Source organism: Vipera berus (genome assembly GCF_964194415.1).
Source record: "Vipera berus genome assembly, chromosome: 3".
Lineage (NCBI taxonomy): Eukaryota > Metazoa > Chordata > Lepidosauria > Squamata > Viperidae > Vipera > Vipera berus.
This window is the reverse complement of record NC_138204.1, coordinates 153,345,100-153,367,173: the sequence shown is the minus strand read 5'-3', so window position 1 is coordinate 153,367,173 and position 22,074 is coordinate 153,345,100. Positions and strand designations below refer to the sequence as shown.

The window sequence follows — 22,074 nt, the reverse complement described above, 5'->3', positions numbered from 1 at the left end:
ATTTAAACACTTAAATGTAAAGCTTGTACAACAGCAATAATATTAATTTTTTTAAAAGAAATATTAAGACTTAGATGAGGTAGGACATTAGAGGTTACATTATATGTATGCAAATATATGTATGCTGTTTTTTATGTTTTTTCTGTTGATGATTACTTCAATTATTAAATTATTTTTATTTTTATTCCTTTATTTTCCTGTACATAAATTATTCTAATGATTTTTCGCTGATTATCTTGGAACCGTCTCGCTTTAGTTTGGCAGATATCCAATTCATAACAACTGTGAGCCTCTTGTTCTTTATGTGCTTTAACAAGAACATGATGGATCACACGATGTTGGCATTGTTTTATTTTGACAGGAAGAGGGTTTTGACTGTGAAGCAGCTTACCATATGCAATTTAGCTCTTCATGACTAACAACCTATCCTTCTGCTGTTTTCTGTGCTGTAGAACAGGGCTTTTCAACCTTTTCACCGACTGTACCACTTTTAGGATATGGCAACATCCAAGTACCACCAGTCACCTAGCAAGGTGTTAAAAACTTGATGACCAAAAAAAGGAAAAAAGTGATGAAGTACAGGTAGTCCTCGACTTACAACAGTTCGCTTAGTAACTGTTCAAAGTTACAAAGGCACTGAAAAAAGTGCCCTCCCCCAGCCGTAGCCGAGCAAGACACCTGCCTGCCCACCCGGCGGCACTCTTTCTCCTGTCCGAGGTTTTCATTGTTGTGAGCATTTCTGTTGAGGATTGGCAGCGGGGGTGGGGTGGAGGTGTTTGGTTTTTATTCCCACCCACCACCACCACCCCTTTGCTGGGTGGTTGCAGCAGGTTTTGGTCACTTCACATGACCATGGGACACTGTCATAAATATGAATCATTTGCCAAGCATCTGCATGTAAATCACAAGACCCTGGAGATGCTGCAACATTCCAGCCGATCGGTGCTTATTCTGGGCTCAACAAAAGTGCCAGGATCAGCACTGAGGTGCAGCTGGAGCCTGGTGCTGATCCTGGTGCTTCCACTGAGCCCTGACAGCCCTGCAGCTCCAGCCGTCTCTTGCTCAGGCTTGTGTGGTGTTGTCACCGGTTCAGCTCATTCCCCTCCCCCACTACCACTTTTCTAGGATGGTCGCATACCACCTGCCAGGTGCCAATGTACCACAGGTGGTACCCGTACCACTGGTTGAAAAGCCCTGATGTAGAAGGCGTTCTTGCCATTGAACTTCTATTCCTGACAATATTTCAAAGTTCTTTGTTTTCTTAACAAATCCATGCTTAAGAGAGTATAAATGTTTAAGAGAGTGCTCCACAAATAAGTCAGGCAGCAGTTCAGTCACCATTAATGTGACATATTGTGACACTAACTTACATTCATATTCGGAATCTGTTGGGAATTCAGGTTGAGTAGATGATATAGGAATCCATAGTCTTACAAATAGGAGAGTTCCAAAAGTTACCCATTTTGGTCTATTTTAAGATCAAAAGTAGATTGTAAGTTTGAATTATAGCACGATTAATGGATTTATAGTATGTATGGCAAGTATACTATACGGTAGTAAGAAAATGCTAATAAGAATTTATCTACTATACAAATAGTAAAAAAATAATGTTGACAATCTCAGAAAAACCCAGAGTCAGCTGTCCTAGGAACATCTTTGAGAGATATCTTATATAATTCATTTTAAAATACTGCTTCTGTCATAAAAGTTGCATTGGAATTTTAGAACAGTCACAATGGTAATCAAGCTTATCCTTGATGTCTTTAAAGTTCCTTTGAAAATATACTTTTCAGAGTACAGCCAAAGTAGCTTGAAACACTTAAGAAGCACGCTACATTTTATAGGTTCTTTTAAGATTCTGCATTCTTACATCTCTAAATGAATATGGTTTGAATGATACCAGCAGTGCCATCTTTACAAGGTTCCAGTTCTATTTTTTTATGGCCAAAGCAATCTAAATTTGCCCAAAGAAATATGTATTCTGTACAGGTACTTGTAAGATTTTATTTTATTTTCTATCTATAAAATCCCATTACCTCTCTGTTCTTCATTGAGGAATTATCCATGTGGAAGTCCTTGTGCAGAAACGGGTGGATGGTGACCCATGTAGCATCTTTCACGTCTCTCTGACACAAAGATACCCTTCTAGATTGTTTTTAGGACTTCCAGGGTAGCAGAATCATCATAAGGATATTTCCCCATCAATTTCTCTTTATGAATACTACATCTTCTACTCCAGGCAGAGCCAAATAGGACTAGATCCCTGTCATTAGCAACAATTGTGAAGATAGAATCATTAGAATGATTCTGCCCCTTTTTTCATGCATGCTATTATGTACATGGGAAAAAGGCTGGGCTTTGATTGCATGGCCTGCTTCTGCCATCTTAACTTTGTTTGGTCATGCCCCTGCAGATGCCAGACTAAGGAGTGATTTGGTTTTTTTCTTTCACAGCCTGTGGTTAGAAATATAGATATATTGCATGGAAAGAGTTCTTGTCTGATTTTGTTCACGAGATTAATATAAATTTTGTGTCAAATGGGAGTTAGTTATCAATTGTTTGGGAATTCTGTATTGTTCTTTTAAGTTTGGTAAGTTCTCTCCATAAGTTTTTTCCTCAGCAACTATATAATTAGGTTCCTTTCTCAGCATATTCCAGAAATGAAAATGTTTTATAGTTTACTAATGTCACAGTCCTATATATACCTACCAGGATTATTTTCTTTTAAGTAAGCATGTAAATAACTTCTGAAAGTCACTATTTACTTTGAATGTCATAGTTCTAAGTTTCTAAAAAAGAAAAGAATTCTGCTTTCTTAATACCTGTGGACAAAAATTCTTGTTGTATAATTCTACATGGTTCTCTGTTTAGCACCTAAGTCTACGTTTTATCCTAATCTAGTTTAGGGTGGTTTGCTTTACCTTTAATGGATGTAAAGATTCTTAAGCAAAATAATTTGCCAAGTTTGAATTTCTAGTTTATGGTTTCTTAATCTAATAATGTAGGGACTTGGTTTTGATTCTTTCTAGGGGGGACATTGGATATATGCCATTGATCAATAATACGAATGCTATTGAACAACTGAATGTATTGATCCACAGAAATAAAGTGACACATTTTCACACATTAATACAAACACATTTTTTGATTCTAGGCTGAATTAGACTATGGTAGTGTACATATACTGTACTATATTGTCAACATTCAGAGACTTGAATACACTATCAAGCCCTAACAATTATCATTAAATTACGTGAATGTTATATCATATCTCTTTTTATTAGAGGTTGTTAGGACTTGATTTAAACCCACTTGTGCCTTACCGTTGTGGCTGACATTCTTACTGTTGTATCTTCCAGAAATATCTTCACGATCCCCAGAAATCATGTCAATAGGATCTCAGTCGTTCTCCCCAGGAGGCCCTAATGGGATCATTAGAAGTCAATCCTTTGCTGGTTTCAGTGGTCTGCAAGAAAGACGATCCAGGCAAGTATCATCTCCAAAGTCCAGCTATCAACTAAAGAAAAACTCACATATCTCAACCAATTTGGCTCTGCAGATCTGTTTTCATTTCAGGGTTATCTCTGCCTCTGTTGTAAATCTGACAGTCTGTTTGTGATCAAAATAGCAACTTAAACAACTAGTAGACAAGCTTTATCAAAGGTTGATCCGATCTCCTCTTTTACTCCAGTAAGCTTCCATCAGTTCTACAGGATGGAAGGGAAAGGAGGGGTGAAAATGAAACAGCTTTTCCCCCCCATCCTCCATAGTAAGATAAAAAAAATAAAAACTCAAAGTTGAGTCAAACCATTTGCTTTGTTAAATATTTTGATTCTTTTTACAACTAGTCATACAGTAGCTCCTGTTAACCATTTACAGCAATATTTCATCAAGCTGAGTGGATAAGTACATTAATATGAATACATCTCCATTATTAAATGTAACTATTTAATACTGAGTATATTAGATCTCCCACAATGTATATGCATTAGGGAAATATATAATGATGATTAGATTCAGAAACATGGCTACAGCCTGTTACAGCCAATCACTTTGCAAGGAGGTCCTAATGAATTTTCAAACCTGCAAACCAGCCCTGTCTTTTCAGGGACGTCTATATTGGGGGGGGGTTGTTTTGAGAAATTCAATGTTTCATGCACTGTACTTTTTTAATATAAGTGATCCTCCATTAATACTAAAACTGTTTAACTTTTTTGATGGAAGTATTGTAAATCTTTGTTTTCTTAGGCTGCATTTTGCAGCAAGGATTAAACTTGATGCTGGCTAAAGCTGCTAGGGAATGTCACTGTACGAGTTTAATTCAAACGAGATAAGCAAATTCAGAGTTACTTAGCTCACTGAAATCATGCTGTTGTTTTGTAATAATTTACATTTTGCCTGAAAATTAATTAAAATGGCTAATGGCCGCTAAAGCCCATGGTGCTACTTAACTGTTGTAAGTGACCAAACAAGTAATAGCTATTCATCAGGCTTCTTCATTTTATTGAATATGTATGGTGTATTTTAATTTGTTATTACTTCCACTAAATCTTTGCAGTGGGTCCCAGTGCAGATGAGTAAAATTGAATGATAAAAACACTGGACTGGTTAGCAAGCTAAATATCTGTTGCTGACTAGCCAGTTACCACAGTGGCTTCATAACCCATCACCTTTTACTTCTCTGGCAGGCAATGTTAAGTTTTTTTGCTTGGAAACATTAAGAAATGTTGCTGAGAAAATATTAAAATATTCCACATTTAATGTATTTGTTTCCTAGGCAAAACTGTTTCAATTTTCATTTTGCAGATGTAATTCCTTTATTGAGAATGCCCCTGCACTCAAAAAACCCCAAGCCAAAGTGAAAAAAGCACATCATTTGGGGCACAAAAGTAACAGCTCTGCTAAGGAGCCACAGCCTGAAAGAATGGAGGAAGTTTACAAGGCCTTGAAGAATGGATTAGAGTAAGAGCTTTTATTACTGCTGGATGTATTGCTCAAAAAGGAAAAAAAAAAGAGTTCTGTGTGATAAACAAGAACTTATCTACTGATGTCAAAGATAGCTAATCGGTTTCCAACCAGTAAAAGTACCTGGTTTATTGATAGCCTAAGGACTGTTTTGCACAATCTATAGGTGTTTGTTTAGTCATCTGGATTGTTTCAGTCCAACAGATGCCTTTTATCTTTCTTGCATAATAGCTACAAGAATCTCCACCTTTTGTTATTTCAGCTGATGTTCAAATGATTCTGTGTTTAACTCTGGGGGCTATGGCATGCTATGTTAATGTCTTGCATTTAGCATGGTTTGTAACAATAGTGAGGAAATTCTGTTTCCAACAGTGGCGTGTTTCATCCCAGTGATATTAATTAACTATTGGTCAACTTACTTTAGGGATTGGGCGAGAATAGTGTTATGTAGGGCTTTGTCAGTTGTCTTTGAAAACTAGAAAGAATGGCATGGCATGTCCATTGTGTTCCGGCTATTTTTAACTGATTTTTATAAATGCATCTTTTTTTCTAGTATCATTTTTTTCCCATAGCAGCTGCAATTGCAACATACTAAAACATTGTAAGAATGAGAGAACCTGTATGGTTCTCTCAAATAATATGGTTGTTAAGCAAACTGAAGTGTGATTCTGATGCTAGAGGTTATTGCAGCTTTCGGTGGCCATCTGAGGACACAGTGAACATAAAAACAGAATAATAAATTACAGCATTAACTATATGTAAAAAGATATCCGTTGTTAATTATTGTGTTTTTAATAGTGAAACCTATAAAATGTTTCTGTCTTTTACATTTATATGTTTGTGTTGTGTGTATAACAAGTAAGAATACAAATTTTGGGGGGGCTTAAGCTGCCTGCTTTTCAAAATATCTTACTTTAATGTTTCATATCAGTTCTGAGAAAGTTTTATGCATATCAGTAATTTTTATTTACATTTTATAAATCACATCTGTAAAATTTGGCAGATAAACTGCATTTATGAGTAAAATTGTCTATTTCAGACAAATACTTACTCTATAAAAATAATGCTTCATCTTTAAAAAGTTGTATTTTATTTATTTAGATTTATATGGGAATATAACATTGCTGATATTTCAATTTTGGATTCTCTTTACAGTGAATATTTGGAAATACATCAGACAGAACTGGATAAATTAAGTTCTCACTTGAAAGACATGAAAAGAAATTCACGGCTGGTATGGTTGTCTACTCAGAACAGTATAGAATTCTGTGCTAAGCAAGGAAATTAAGAATTGGGTTTTAATGTTGGGATGCTGCATATGAAACTAAGGGCTAATTATGCCTTATAACAAATATAATGCATATTCTGCCACTTCGGGCATTTGATTGTAAATATCCCCATATTGCCAGGATGGTGATATATCAGATCTCTGTTTTCACAAATATATTTCCCCCTATCCCACTAGATCTGTATCGTACTATTTCAGCATTTACTGCACAAGCCATTGTTAGTGAACAATGCATATCATTTTTGTATATTAATGACTTTTGCAAAGTGAGAGGAAAAAACGGGGGAAAAGATAGTTAACCTAGTTGTAAAAACTAAGTATCAGTTATTATAACCAATCAGTTATTATAACCACTTTCCTCAAAATAGACAATTATGGTTGTTGTTTTTTAGATTAAATATGTTTGAGACCTATGGGCCGCAGCCCACTACCAGGCCATGGCCTCTTGGCCACCAGGCCACGTGAATAGCTGGGCAGTGCACGTGTGCACATGCTCAGCCCCCCGTGCCACCATTGCCACGAGTGTTGTGGGCAGCAGTAGCATCGCTAGTATCACACAGGTGGCGGCATTGCCACAAACTTTGTGTGGGCAGCGGCAGCACCCTGAGTGGCAGGTGAGTGGCAGCACGCCACAAGTAGGCAGTGGCATTGCCACAAACCTTGCATGGGCCGCAAACAACAGGCAGGCCGCGACGTGATCCTTGTGCAAGGGCAGCAGTGTGATCCTCATGCTGGTGGCAGCATTGCTGCAGGCTGCAGCGTGAGCCTAACAGGTCCAGCGTCACTGAGAGCCTCAGCACATGCTCACAGCCCCGTTTGCGTGGTGCACATGCTCGTGGCCTGTTTGTGCACTGTGCATACATGTGACCGCATTCATGTTTGCGCATGCATGCATAAGGCGCCTGCCCTTCCCTCTCCCATTGGGCCACCAACCCAGAAAGTTGGGGACCCCTATTAGGCAGCATGGGCCAGAGTTCACTCTTTACATGAGTGATTACAACAATGTCATGAAGCCATTTTATCTGTTTGTCTATGCCTTTGCATGTAAATTAGAACTGAATTTGCGTTTCCCTATTTCTTCTCACCCTGGACTGTCTGGAAAAAAAATGTCACTTTTAAAATGATATTTATTTATTGAAGTTGATTCATTTTGGCTCAATTATATTAGGGCACTAGTTTTAAAACCATCATGGTTTCTTCATTGAAAGAGCATATCTTATTTTTAGTAATGTATTCATTTCATTCATTTCAGGGGGTGCTATATGAACTTGACAAGGTAAGTGATTTGTAATAACTATTTTTCAGTAGACAAACAACCTCAGTTCTGTGTGGTAGCAAAGAAAAATCTACCTGATAATTGGAAATTGTGGGTGTTGTAGTCCCAACACATCTTAAAAGCTGGAGAAGGCTACAGCATGGCATCACATTAGTCAGAGGACTGACAGGGCAAGAAATCCTATCTATCATTTGTCCTCCATTTATTTTGCAAACACCACTTTCAGTCCACAAAATCAATTTCAAATAAAGTGATTTGAAGATTCTTGCCTAAGGTGATTGTAGGGACAGCTCAGTATGTGCCTAAAATATTAATTGAGATTGTGGTTTGGAACCCTATTATGCAGTAACTTGAGATACATCTAATGGAACTGGAAAGACTTGTTTTGTCCAAAACCATTAGTGATTATTTTGTAAATTTAGAATGAAATTAAAAGCACTTTAATTCTGGCCTCTTCTTGGTTCAGATGGAGCTGAAGCTTCTCACTTTTCAAGGAAAGTCTGAATTGCTTTTGAATATCAAATCGGTCTTATATGAGAATATTAAACATTACAGAAAAGTATGCATTGATTCAGCTAAATTCAGATATCTGTTCTTATTTTGATTGTTTTATTTTTCAGCAAATGAAAGCAATTGAAAGATATATGAGAAAGCTCGAGTTTCATATCAGTAAGGTAATTAACTTCCTTTCATTCTATTTCCAACTTTGTTCTTCAAAAAAGCCTGTCCAGCAATACTGTATCTGGTACTCTAGAGAAAATATTTCACAAAGCAATTCTTTAGATTAAGGCTTGAAAGTAATCTTATGCAAATGAGCAGAAGACACTAGTACAGCCCTCTAAGGGAATTTGCCATGTCCCTGAAGGTGTTCTCATTCATACCAAATCTGTGTCAAACTGACCTGGAACAAGAGGAAATGAGGTGAGATAACAGAATTAATGTACTATTAACAGCCTTATCTTTCCCTGCCTGAAGGAAAAACACATTTCTAGATGGAACATTTCTTTTTGACAGAAACCTTGTCTTCAATTGAGCTTTTAATTTCTTTTTCCTTAGGGAAAAAAGTAATCCAATTCAGTTTATTATCAGGATATTTATAACACTTTATGAATGGTCATCCCCTATAAATAATTCTTTATCTCCCTATCTGTATATTTGCATGAGACATAATATTTGTGTGTGCATGGAATCACATAGGCATATTCAGAGATTCGTTACTCCTCTTTCATTTGTACAATAAAATTTTTCACACCACTAAGTACAATAAAGCACTTTACTCAGTCCTGCTGAGTGCCTATTGCTGAAGGCCATATTTTAGGACATGAGTCTCTATTGCTGCCGTGTGTATTTTGAAAATGGTTCATGTAACTGAAATGAAGCTAGCTGAGGCTGACCTGCACTTAGATTATATTCTCTTTTTCTATAATAGTAGATGTCAAACAGTATAGAATTATCTTGTGACATTTTAAAAATTGTACCTTCTGTTATGGGACATTCAGAACATAAACCTCTTATTTATTTTATGCTCATAAATCAAATATTCATCAAGAAAATAAATCTGAAATAGTATGTTTCCTGCTAGCAAGCTCATGTGGTGGGTACTTTGTGTTTGAGTCCCTCCTACTCAGAACAAAGTGATTTCAATGTTTTACATAAGACTGAGTTGCTACAGAGCTAAATCCACATCCAAATTGCACAGTATGTTAGCTTGTTGTTCTGTAACCCATGGTAACAAACACGAAGAACTTTATGTGAAGCAAGGCTTTTAGAAGAAAAAAACGAACTATTGTAATTGAAAACATTTCAAGGAAAGTTGCACAACTTTGATCACTATGACAAACAATGTGCATTAGCCTTCCAGTGAAAGCTGGGTCCTGTAAGTTTTGAAAGGGAAGTAAAGGAAGGAAATGTGGTCATGACAGCTTTTGAATGTCACAGATGGGTTTGTGGTAGATCTGCTCAAGTTGACAAGGGGGAAAAATGTACTGTTTTGTGGTACATATACAGCAGTCTTGTTAATAGACATAAATACTGTAGCGTGACAAATATTATGGTCAGGTACTCTGACCTTCAGATGCCATATTAGACCAATAGATAATTTTGGTAGTTACAAAGAGATTATAGGCATCTGTATCTTATAGGAATCTACACATTTTTCCATAAATATATCCTACTGCTGAATTGTTTCAGGCTACCATATCTGAGCTGTTAAAATCCAAATGGCCCTTAGACAGCACCAGAGAGTTAGTGTTTCTATATTGAGAAGTCTTAAATTTTTGCAGCCCGCTTTTGATAAGTGTAGGGCTGACATTTTATAAACTGAAGAGCCTTTTCATAAATGGAAAGCATTAGCGTGTAATGTTCCATCTATTTAAGTAATTTTTCAACGCAAACATAGTAGGGGAATCACAACATCGTTTCCTTGCTCTTTCTCCAGATCTGACTCTAACAGAAGTGCACTTCCTGTCTTTTGTCAGTGTTTTCCTTCATGCAGGTGTTTTATACTGTATGTCTTTATAGGCTTTTTTTGCCTTTTCTATATTGGTATCATATTGCTTATTGCAGACATGTCAAACACAAGGCCCGGGGGCCGGATCCGGCCCGCGAAGTGGTTTCATGTGGCCCGCGAAGCCATCCTGGAAACAGTGATGGAACGGCCCTGACTGCCTTGGCCCTGGCCCAGAGACCCTCCTTCTGCCAGAGACCCTCAGATCTGTCCCACTCCTGCCCAGGCCCCCATAGGCACCCTTGATATGAACGTTGTAGAGCTGGCCATGCCCACCCAATAGGCCATACGCACTCTAGCCATGCCCACCCAGTAGGCCACGCCCACCCAGGCCACACCCACCCGGCCCCCTGAGGGCAACTGCAATGCTGATGCAGCCCTCAATGAAATTGAGTTTGACACCCCTGGTATTGGATAGATAGATAGGCAGGCAGGCAGGCAAGCATTGGTTATTTATTATGTTTCTATCCCACATGACTGGCTGGGGAATTCTGAGAGTTGAAGTCCACACATCTTAAACTTGGCAAGATTGAGAAATACTGGTTGTATGATATATGTTATTATATATGGAACTATATACCCTTTCATTTATGTTGAGCTGGTACAGGTAATTGTCAACATATGACCATAGTGGAGCCTGCCATTTATAGTTGTAAGTCATAACAGTCATAAAACCAAAAGGTTGATTTTATGTTATTTGCGGTGGTTGTTAAGCAAATGCCATGTTCATTGAGTGAACCAATAGTTCATTATGGGTGCGGTTTTGCCTAAAACTAGAAATGTCAGTTTTGGGCAAAATTGTCATAAAATTTGTGATGGTAGGATGCTGCAAATGGTCTTAAATGTCTAGTGCCCAAAGTTCAGACATGACCATCAGAACTTTGAATCAGGTCATAGGTAGCCCCGAGATGGATCCATTGTAACTTCAAACGGTCACTAAGTGACCAGTCATAGGTCGAGGGCCTCCTGTATTCATTTTTTGAGTGCTTTCTTTGGGTCTGCTTAGTATGTAAAATCTGCTGATAGTGGTAAGTGGATTCTGTGTCCTTGCATCTAGTTACTTTTTTTGTTGTTCCTGGAAACTACCACTGTATAATGCCATATAATACAATGCCAATGTAAGGCCATACTTGGAATACAGTTTTGGTCACCACGATGTAAAAAAGATGTTGAGACTCTAGAAAGAGTACAAAGAAGAGCAACAAAGATGATTAGGGGATTGGAGGCTAAAACATATAAACAGCGGTTGCTGGAATTGGGTATGCCTACTTTAATGAAGAGAAGGACTAGGGGTAACATGATAGCAGTGTTCCAATATCTCAGGGGTTGCCACAAAGAGGAGGAAGTCAAGCTATTCTCCAAAGCACCTGAAGGCAGGACAAGAAACAATGGATAGAAACTAATCAAAGAAAGAAGCAACCTAGAACTAAGGAGAAACTTCCTAACAGATAGAACAATTAACCAGTGGAACAACCTGCCTCCAGAAGTTGTGAATGCTCCAACGCTGGAAGTTTTTAAGAAGACACTGGACAACCATTTGTCTGAAATGGTATAGGGTTTTCTGTCTGAGCAGGGGGTTGGACTAGAAGACCTCCAAGGTCCCTTCCAACTTTGTTGTTGTTGTAGCTACGACATATTTTTCACTCATTGCATATCTTCATGCTATCCTACAGTGTTTTAGAAAGTCTTCTAATCATTAGAAAAACAGAAAGGTTAGATTACAATGGGGAATCAATAAAAATCAAGCCCCTTGCTTCCTGTGAGTGGAAGTGTTTTCTACTTATACCAAAGAGTCATTGTACATAATGATGATGATGATGATAACTTTATTGTCACTTTGAATGTACACCAATCGGCATACATCAAAATGAAATTTCGTTGCATACAGCTCTCAAAGGGTCACCACCTCCGATATGTACTGTAAGAAGTGATAATTGTGTTATTTTGTCTTGCAAGAAATATATTGTACCTATATAGAAGGAACACAAGGATTTTTTTGCTATTTAAATGGCAGAACAATTCTATGCATAGTTCTTAGGACCACATTTCTTTTTATTTCTTGTCTGGAAGTTAGTTCCACTAAGCTTAGTGAGCCTCCGTTCTGAGGAAACAAGCATAAAATTAATCTGTAATAATTTGTAGGAATGAAACATTTGGGCTTTGATTTCCAATATTTGCCCAGTACTGTGAATGAGATCTCATATTGTCAAGAATGTAATATTCTCTTTTCTTCTTAAATAGACTACAGTAGCATATTGCTGTCTTTTACTTATTCTGAGAATTAAATCACACGATCAGAATGGGAAATTATTAAGTGCAGCTATTATTATTAGTTTTGAGAGAAACTTTAATGGAAAAAAAATGTTCGCGTAAAATTCAAATGACTGATCCTAATAATAGTTCATTATCCTCCATTATTCACGGGGGAAATGGAAGTATTGATTTTAGAAAAGTAGCTGTTGTGAGACAACAAGAGTATGGAGTCAATTACACAGATAATTTATTTTCAGTACAAAAGACACCGTCGTCGCTTTTTTCTATGAATTACCATAGTCTCACCTGGATAATTCAAACATCTTTTGGGTTTTTTTCCCCCTCCCAACATCTCAGTTTTGCTGTTTTTCTTCTTATCAGGTAGATGAACTCTTTGAAGCCTACTGTATCCAAAGGCGGCTCCGGGATGGTGCCAGCAAAATGAAGCAAGCATATGGATTGTCCCCTGCTAGCAAGGCAGCTCGAGAGAGTTTATCAGAAATCAACAAAACCTATAAAGAATATACCGAGGTATAAAATGATCTACTTTTTATTTAGACTTCCTAAATTGAAATTTTGCAATTACTGTAATAGAAAGATTCAGTTGTTATGGAAAAAAATAGATTATGGATTTTTTTAAAAAAAACAACCCATATAGAATTTATTTACAATTAATTAATTAATTAATTGGACTTATATGCCGCCCTATCTCCCAAAGGACTCAGGGCGGCTAACAACAACAAAAAATACAAGAGAATACAAATATTAAAATTAAAATTAAACTATATCTATAGCCCCAATTAATAAAACCTTAAAACCAGATTAAAAAAACCCATTATCATCAGTCCAGGTCGGCCTGTTGGAAAAGAAATGTCTTAAGGTCACGATGAAAGGACCGGAGGTCTGGGGTCATCCGGAGCTCCAGGGGAAGCTGATTCCACATTTGTGCAGCATTGTGTATTCTGCCATAAAAATAGTAGCCTGTTTTTAGCACTTGAGGACTGATTTCGAAAAAGTGCTTTAGAGCAAACAAGCAAGACTATAGGAGCCATTTGGGACTCATTAAAGCCACTATATCTTTTTTCTAGAAGAATGCTTTTGCATTTTGCAGATGCTGCACAATCCCAGGAAAAGGCACCATAGTTTTAAAAAGCTGTAGGCCAGTGCGCCATTTTAAAATCAAATCCGAAACATTGCATTACAATTCACTGCACTGTTAATAGTTTGTAAAGCAAAGCTCCCCTTCCAGAATACAGAATTTTAGGACATTTGAGTAACTCAGAGTGGAATATTAACATCCCTGCAGATATTAGACAGGATTTGCTTTTTCATCAATCACAACTATTTTAGTAATTTTAATTAAAATCAATATCTTAAAACTTTTGGTATAGAATTGATCATATATATATATAGGATACATGTTTGCTTAATGAAGTTAATGTTTTATAATATGTGATGGAAATACAATAATTTATAATATAACAGGATTACCAAAACCAACAACACTTTGATGTGGAAATTAATGCAAATGCTTAGTCCTATGTATGAAGAGTGCCTTTGTATGCATTTCATTGGGTATCTTCGCAATTGAAAGCAACTATTCACCATATTTTCCAAATGTCCTGCTAGAATATTTGAACCCAGGGACAGAAAAAATGGTTGCTATATGATTCATTTCAATAAAACTCAGTGATCTTGAAGAAACTAATGGATTTTGATCCCTAGGTAACCAGGAAGGCATAATTTCCAAGGGAATAATCAATCCAGTGGTGGGATTCAAATATGTGAACAACCGGTTCTCTGTGTGGATGCCGCTTCCAGAAGTCCGTTCTGGGCCTGGGCAACAAAAAATTAGCTACCGGTTCTGCTGATGTGGTGCGAACCGGCTGAATCCCACCATTGGAACAGTCCAATGCACTGATTTTCGCACACACAGACACCCCAACTATTATTGTAAACTCAACTAAGGCCTACTTCAGAAATCACATTATAATTAGTGGCAATGAACACAGTTCTATGTGTTTTTAAGGTACCTTTATATAGTTCATTTGGAATAGTTGATCTGATACTAGTCTTCTGTTTTCCTACGTAGAACATGTGTGCCATTGAAGGAGAGCTGGAAAATTTAATGGGGGAGTTCTGCATCAAGATGAAAGGTAATTATCTTGCCTCTCATGCCATTTTCTACACAAACATCTCAGCAAGAGATCTTTCTGTGTGGTTTCTGACAGCACAGAGAAGACAGTTGAATTCAGATAAGTGGTTTGTTTTCTTTCGCTCACTTCTTGGGATATAAAGTTTTCCAAATAATTCTGCTTTTTTCTAAAGCAGTCAAAATGTCTCATATTCATTAAAATGGCAAGCATTTACAGCAAATGTTACAAAGTTTTTTTGGCTTGCTTAATGGATAAAAGGTTAAAATACCTTTTAAGCTCAAAACTAAATTATACTTAAAAGATTATTATTTTTTGCATACTTTTTATTACACCCTTGGAGGATTTAAAAAAAATCCCATTGCTAGAAATTGTAAATATTAATATTACTTTATACATGACATCAATATTTGACCAAAAAGATAAACACCTCTGGAACATACTGTATACTAACAGTTCCATGAATAAAGTTGGGTAGGTTTTAAAGATAGCCACATTTCTGTCTCTAGGTGTAAGTGGAACAGAAGTATCTTTAGACAATATCACCTCTTGAGAAATTTGTGAATTTATAATTTAACATTTTTCTTCCCTTGAAAGTTGCTTGAATTCATATATACGCTGAATTTCATACATCAATAGAAAAGTCTGAAGATTGTTAACTAGGAGCATCCTAAGAGACCCTTGTATATCTGTTGATATTTTGAGGATTCTTGTTTTAGACTTTGGCTATTGTCTTCCCTTCCCTCCCCTTCCCTTTTTTTCTTTTTTCTTTTTCTGCATATGGGGAAATAAAATGGAATACCACCACAAAAATAGAAAAGGGCATTTTTATCTCTATTTTAACTTTCCAAAATTAAAAGTGCTGATCGCTCTTTTGCTGTTTATTACAAAAAAAAGATTTAAAATCTAAAACTTGTACAGGTAATCTTCAACATATGATTATGTAACCCAGCCCATAATTACGGTCATAAATCATGGGAGACCCCTCATCTTAACTAGCCCTTAATTAACTCATAATTGAAAAGCTGTGGGAGTCCCTATTGCAATGCATTTCTCATAATAGGTATCGAATTATGAAATGTTGATTGTCCAAGGGGAGATGTAGATTTATTTGATACTCAATGCCACCAAAATAGTTACTTCTAATTGCACACAGGGCCATAAAATTATTATTTTTTTTAGAAACTTTCTCACTGAAGTATTTGTCTGTAACACCTCCTGATGTACTAGAAAAGAGAAGAATGCAAAGTATCAATTTCAGCAATATTACTTATCTTTGATGTTTTCATTTTTCAAATGGTACTTTTTATGGTTACCATAAATGAAATGAAATGATTTAGGCTATATTTTCAGATATCTGCTGAATACATAAGGATCTGTTTCTCGACATCTGAGTGGCCTGTTCCCACAAGAGGATGGATAATTTTTTTCTCAGCATATTGTTATTGTAGAGGATTCATTTTTCTTTCAGCATTAATATAAATCATGCATTGCATTAAAGATAACATATATATTTCCACTGAGAGTAGGAATGGATATCAACACTGACAGCAGGCACATTTGCAGGAGTCTATAAACTAGAGGTTTAATCCTAGCAATACTCAGCATGATTTAATGTGAAATATAAAACTTTGAATGTTAACCTGCTAAGGTATGTTGGAGCAGTTCCATATCAAGCTAATGCAGCAGCATTTCTAAAGCCAGTGTTCCTTAAGGAAAAATTCCTTATTATTCATTTTAATTTATTTTCTCCCACTTCATTTAGAAATATATGTGCTTAGGGGCAAGTAACAAAAATCAAACTGTAACATTAAAGTATCAGAAGGAAAGCCACCTGCAGAATATTAGTAAATGTTTAAAGTCTATAAATACTAAACAAATCAGAATGGGAGAATAATTTTGTTCTGGGATTTAGAGTGCTGCTGAAAGACTTAGGAAATGATAACATACTCATAGATGGAGGAAGCTTATCTTCTTAGCTTTAAAAAGTGAGTAAGAATCTCATTTGTTCATAATATACTTGATTGAGTAAATACAATTTGACCTTAGAAAGAAAGTCAGTTCACCTAAATTAACAGTTCTTGGTTTCAGGAAAGCTGATTTCTTATTTTTGTCCGTGATCTAGAATTTCTGGATGAATATTTCTTGGCTGAAATAGAAATTATTTTGGTACTGCTGAATAATCAGAAGAGTATTTTTGTTCTGGGGAGGTCCTGGCTCCGGGTTGCCAATATTATATCTTGAGAGTTTTCATGAAGTTGAGTCTTTGGAAATACGTCTCTTGCATTTTAAATAACATAGCCAAGTCCCATTCCCCCCCCCTTATTAACAATTTTTCCATTCTATTGTTAGCTTCTGGCATAAGCCATATGCAGCCTTCCAGGTGTTATATTCTATACAGGTAGTCCTTGACTTACAACAGTTCACTTACTGACTGTTCAAAGTTACAACGGTACTGAAAAATATGACACGACCATTTTTCACAGTTAATGACCTATACAGCATCCCCATGATCATTTGATCAAAATTCAGGTGCTTGGCAACTGGTTCATATTTATGACCGTTGCTGTGTCTCACGGTCATGTGCTCACTTTTTGCGATCTAATAAGCAAACTCAATGGGGAAGTTAGTTTCACGTAACGGCCGGGTTACTAACTTATCAGCTGCAGTGATTCACTTAACAACTGTGGCAAGAAAGGTTGTAAAATGGGGCAAACTCACTTAACAAATGTTTCCCTTAATAACAGAAAATTTGGGCTCAATTGTGGTTGTAAGTCGAGGACTGCCTGTATTCCATAACCCTGAGCCAATTTGGATCGATGGGAGTTGCACTCTTAGTATACAGTATGTTATAGAAAGAGTATACTGTCTATTAACATGGTAACTATTTTAACTATATGCCTATGAGTGACACATGCATTTTGTGCTTTAAAAGTGATAACAAAAAGTAGGTATCCCATAATAACTTACTAAATAACTTAGTAAAAGAGTGGACTTACTTCAGTTTCTCCAGTCATTACTTTCTTTGATGCAAATATAGCACTCTTTTAAATCCATGTTCAGTTATGAAATAAAGGACATCTTGATCCAAATGTAATGAAAAATCGTGGTTTCCAGCTCTGACAATTAGATTCATATCCCAAGCCATGTTTGTGCCCAAAGAATCTGAAAACTTCTGTTTATAATTTAAGTTAATTTTTCATTGATGCCAGTTAAGGAAAAGTAATTTGTTTAGGCCAGAGGGAGATAACCTGTGACTATTGGCTACATGTCCAACCGTACCCATTCTTCTTTTCTTACATATCCTCTTGCTTATTAAGACCTCAGTTGCTGTTACCTCTGCCATTATCTTCAAAGGCCCCATTTCAGGTGGATGTATAAACCATTCCATCTGATTCTCTTGTTTGGCTTTAAGCAGATTCTATACTTCTATACTAGACAGCATTCTTTGCAAGGAATAGGAATCCATAAACGTGAAGTAAGAAAGACAGGTTGGTCTAGTGGCTAAAGCACCGGGCTGGAAACCAAAAAAACATGGGTTCTAGTCCTGCCTTGAGCACAGAGTAGATGGAAGATCTTGGGCCAGTCACTTTCTTTCAACTCTAGGAACCAGGCAATGGCAAACCATTTCTGAAATCTTGCAAGAAAACTGTAAAACTGTCCAGACAGTTTCCAGGAGTCAACACTGACTTGAAGGCACCTTCTTCCTCCCCTAAAAAAAAAAAAGCCTTATTACAAGCTGGCACTAAAAACTAAAGTAGTTCCAATAACTGCAACATTGAGTGTTTGGGAAGAAGAAAAATCTGAACCAGGTTTACATCTCATGATTGCTGTTAGCATGGGAAAATGGTTATTGAAACAATTGGGTATTGGTTAAAATAATGAATGGTGCCTTATATTGTATCATCATCTTTGTCATCATCTGTACTGTTTGATTATCTACAGTACTAAGGTCATTCACCTATTATCTTACTTTTTAATAGATTCCCCCTAAATCATTTGATTGAGATTAAAAAGTAGTTGTAATTAATGAAGATTACAAATATTTTCAAAAACTAAACCAGTAAAAAAAAAATTGATCAACAAGAATTTATGAGGCACTGCTGCCACCTAGAGATCAAAAAATGTGTTCCAAGGATTTCCTTGTTGCTCCATACAGCTAAAGCCAGTCCCTTCACTGTAGCATTTGTTTTGTTTATGTGTGTGTGTTTGAGAGAGAGAGGGAGATGAGAGTTTTAATAGATACTTAGTGTTAAGTCAAGAAAACTCTTGGTTTTTCTATTGCAGCTAGAATATTGAATGTAGTTCTAAATGCCACATTTCAGAAAGACATTAACAACCTAAAGCTGGGGTGTCAAACTGACGGCCCGTGGGGCGGATGCATTACGCGTAGGCCACACCCACCCCGACTCCGCAAAGGAAAAAAATGTTGCAATTCCTTCACGATAAATCATGTGATGCAATCAAGTTTGACACCCGTGACCTAAAGCATATAGGAACTATAGTGATAAAGAGATAGGAAAGAAAAATCTGAGGATTGGTCAGAGTATGTGGGGTATATACAGTATAGTATGTTGGGAAGCTGAGCAAGTTAACTGTAGAATCAGTTTCTGCTCCAGAGAAAACACTGTGAAAATAGTTTGCAACTCAGAAATTGCAAATTGATGATTTTTCAATTAGGATAACTCCCAACTCTTCTTCCCATCTCTTGAGGTTTCTCTTCATCTCTGGAGAGTCCCCCCCTGTTTATATAAGGATTTCACACCTTGAGTTCTAGGACTTTCAAAGGAATTAAATATATCTTTAAAAGTAAAAGAAGGCCCATATTAATTGGGTTTAATGTGTGTTTAAAAAAATAAACATAGTAAAAAAAAGTTTCTTTTTCTGCTCACTTTAGATCTATGTAATGACATCTATTTCCAGGGACAGGGTTGCCCAAAAGTTAACATGAGAAAAAGATAAAGCGATAATAATATTCCTTTAAATGAGAAATGATTGCTAAATGAATTCCTTATTTGAACAGAATTTAGTTCCTTCATATGAATTAGAAGGTTATATTTTAAAGAGATTTGTGATTTTTTAAGACATTAATACTCAGATTGTGCCAATTGGACACACAGAATTCAAGAAGTTAGATACTGATAATTCAGTGGTGTTCTCGTACATTATATTACCTCTTGCAATAGCAAACAATCAGGTTTCAGTCATTACTATTCTCAGTCCTTCAGAGAAGGTGAATGTGGAAAACAATCATTTTTATTAATGAAGAGAAGAGAATAAAATGGGCTCTGAAAGTTGCTCTCTTAGATTCATAAGTGCTCTGGCAACATTGTAGGGTTTGTCATTAAGATAAAAGGAGACAACACAAACATTTCATCTGAAACACTTCTCAAACTCAAGCATTTTATCTGAAACAGTTTTTAACTGTTATTGGCTTCTAGGTCTGGCTGGCTTTGCTCGACTTTGCCCTGGAGACCAGTATGAAGTAAGTAACTTTGTAAATGTCATTTTCCATCATGCATTTCTTACTGTTCTCATGTCCTGTACAGCAAGAAAGGTCCCACTATTCTCTGTTTATGGATGAATGCACTCTGAACAGTTCCCACATAAAGACTATGAAATTGGTCCCAGAGAGCTGATTGATGCCTTGCAAGATAACAACAGATCTTTCTTTAGTTTTGTCTTGGAAGCATGTCAGCAGTCTTTAAATATTTTATTCTTGGCATAGGTTCTTTCCCTCTTGTGGCTCTCAAATCGTAACTACGACAGGCTGAGTAGAGCAGATCAATAGTTCAAGTCGGCTGCCCTTTTTCCCCTCTAAAGATAGATATTTTATCTTACCAACAAGTAGTAAGGTGGAAATTTAGAACAAAGAACAAGAACAAAGTCATATCTCCAGTCTGATTACTTTGTGATTCTGCATTTATGCATCATGTTGTAACGCTTCATAAAATAATATTTATGCTAACCTTGTGTAATTTTATTTTTTATTTATGTATTGGATTTGTTTGTAGCCCGTCTCACTTTGAGGTGACTCTTTTTTTCTTCTTCTTTATGATGTTCCAGAGTGATGTACTAAGAACCCTATCCAGATTTTTTTTCTTGGAAATATATGATTTGCATTATTTTCCAATCCAAAACATAACCAGCTTCTGTAATACATTGTAGCAAAACCATTAATTCTGTTGGGATATTTGCTCATTGCGATTGACTCAGAATGGTAGAATGAGAACAAAGTATGTATGAATATGATCAGTGAGATCACATTTTCTTTTCACAGATATTTATGAGGTATGGTCGTCAAAGATGGAAACTAAAAGGCAAAATAGAAGTCAATGATAAGCAAAGTTGGGATGGAGAAGAAATGATCTTCCTCCCCCTTATTGCTGGGCTAATCTCCATTAAGGTATTGATGTACCGTTTACTTATTAAATATATTGCCTGCCCTTCTGTTTACAATAGTTAAAACAAAATGCAAATATAAAAGATGACCTCAAAATCGCTGGAGTTAAAATCAATTCACAGTTAAAGGCTTTAGGAAAGAAATGAATTTTCAGCTTTCCTAAATATAATTGTAATGTAACTGTAATATGTTTTATTGAAGAGTTTTACAGACACATTTTAAACATAAAAAACATAAAAACCCATCCCCCACCCCCACCCAATTTCCCCTCCCTCTCCCTCCCCCCCCCCGACTTCCCAGAGCAAATACAGGGTATCGACCCTAACAATCTTAAACTATAATATGCAAACTAACTATAATAACACTTTAAGTCCTGTCACACTTTAACTCTCCTTAAAAATAACTAAATAATAACAAATCTTCTAAATCTAATACTCATTCAAATGCTAAATGAAACTTTTTGGTCCCATATTTATTCTGGATATAATCAATCCATCTTCTCCGTTCCAAGATATATCTTTGTTGCGAATGATCTTTCAAATATGCTGAATTTTTTTGCCATTTCTGCCAGGTTCGAAACTTTTAAAGTCCATTCTTCTATAGTAGGCAAATTGCGCAACCAAAAGTCTTTAATGTAACTGTAATATTGTCAGCCCTCCCAGGTAAATCAGACAGGAAGCAGGACTAGATGAAGTAATTCTATTTATTGTAAGGCTACGTTAACAGAATGTTGTAAATCTGAAAATACAAACTTCCCACCCGCCATTTTTGGCTGCCTGAGCTATGAGGACAGGTCTTTCCTCAGTTTCTTTCTGTGCTGCTAAGTGATTGTGGGCTCCTGCTTCTCTTATCTGAACTGTTTCCTAAGCAGCATCTCTCCTCTTTCCTTAAAGCCACTAACGCATTCCATTAGAAATATTGATCTATGGAGAATAAGCAATGGCTTATTCTGGTTTGCTTTAATTCACTGAATGTATGGATAATATTTTGCATGCATCTACATATTTTGATGTGAAATTCCATTGAGAAAGAAACTAGTCAGTCAAGGATATTAGGTGCTTTGTAGCTTCATTTATGTGGACCAGTTTACCAAGGAGCCTTGGTGGAGCAGTGGGCTAATGCCTCCTTAAGTAACACCAGCTGCCTGCAATTAGTGCAGGTTCGAGTCCCACCAGGCTCAAGGTTGACTCAGCCTTCCATCCTTCCGAGGTAGGTAAAATGAGGACCCAG

General features: G+C 36.5%; 1 protein-coding gene across 4 annotated transcripts in view; it reads left to right on the top strand.

The window, feature by feature from the left end:
* RIPOR2 (RHO family interacting cell polarization regulator 2) overlaps positions 1-22,074 on the top strand; it is a 68,735-nt gene that overhangs the window by 25,122 nt on the left and 21,539 nt on the right. For all 4 annotated transcript variants that reach the window (XM_081323483.1, XM_081323482.1, XM_081323484.1 and 1 more), the window contains exons 2-10: positions 3,360-3,486; positions 4,807-4,962; positions 6,121-6,199; positions 7,506-7,529; positions 8,150-8,203; positions 12,670-12,819; positions 14,381-14,444; positions 19,883-19,926; positions 20,722-20,847. In XM_081323483.1, the coding sequence (XP_081179609.1) occupies positions 3,360-3,486; positions 4,807-4,962; positions 6,121-6,199; positions 7,506-7,529; positions 8,150-8,203; positions 12,670-12,819; positions 14,381-14,444; positions 19,883-19,926; positions 20,722-20,847 (824 nt within the window). The remainder of the gene's footprint in view (positions 1-3,359; positions 3,487-4,806; positions 4,963-6,120; positions 6,200-7,505; positions 7,530-8,149; positions 8,204-12,669; positions 12,820-14,380; positions 14,445-19,882; positions 19,927-20,721; positions 20,848-22,074) is intronic.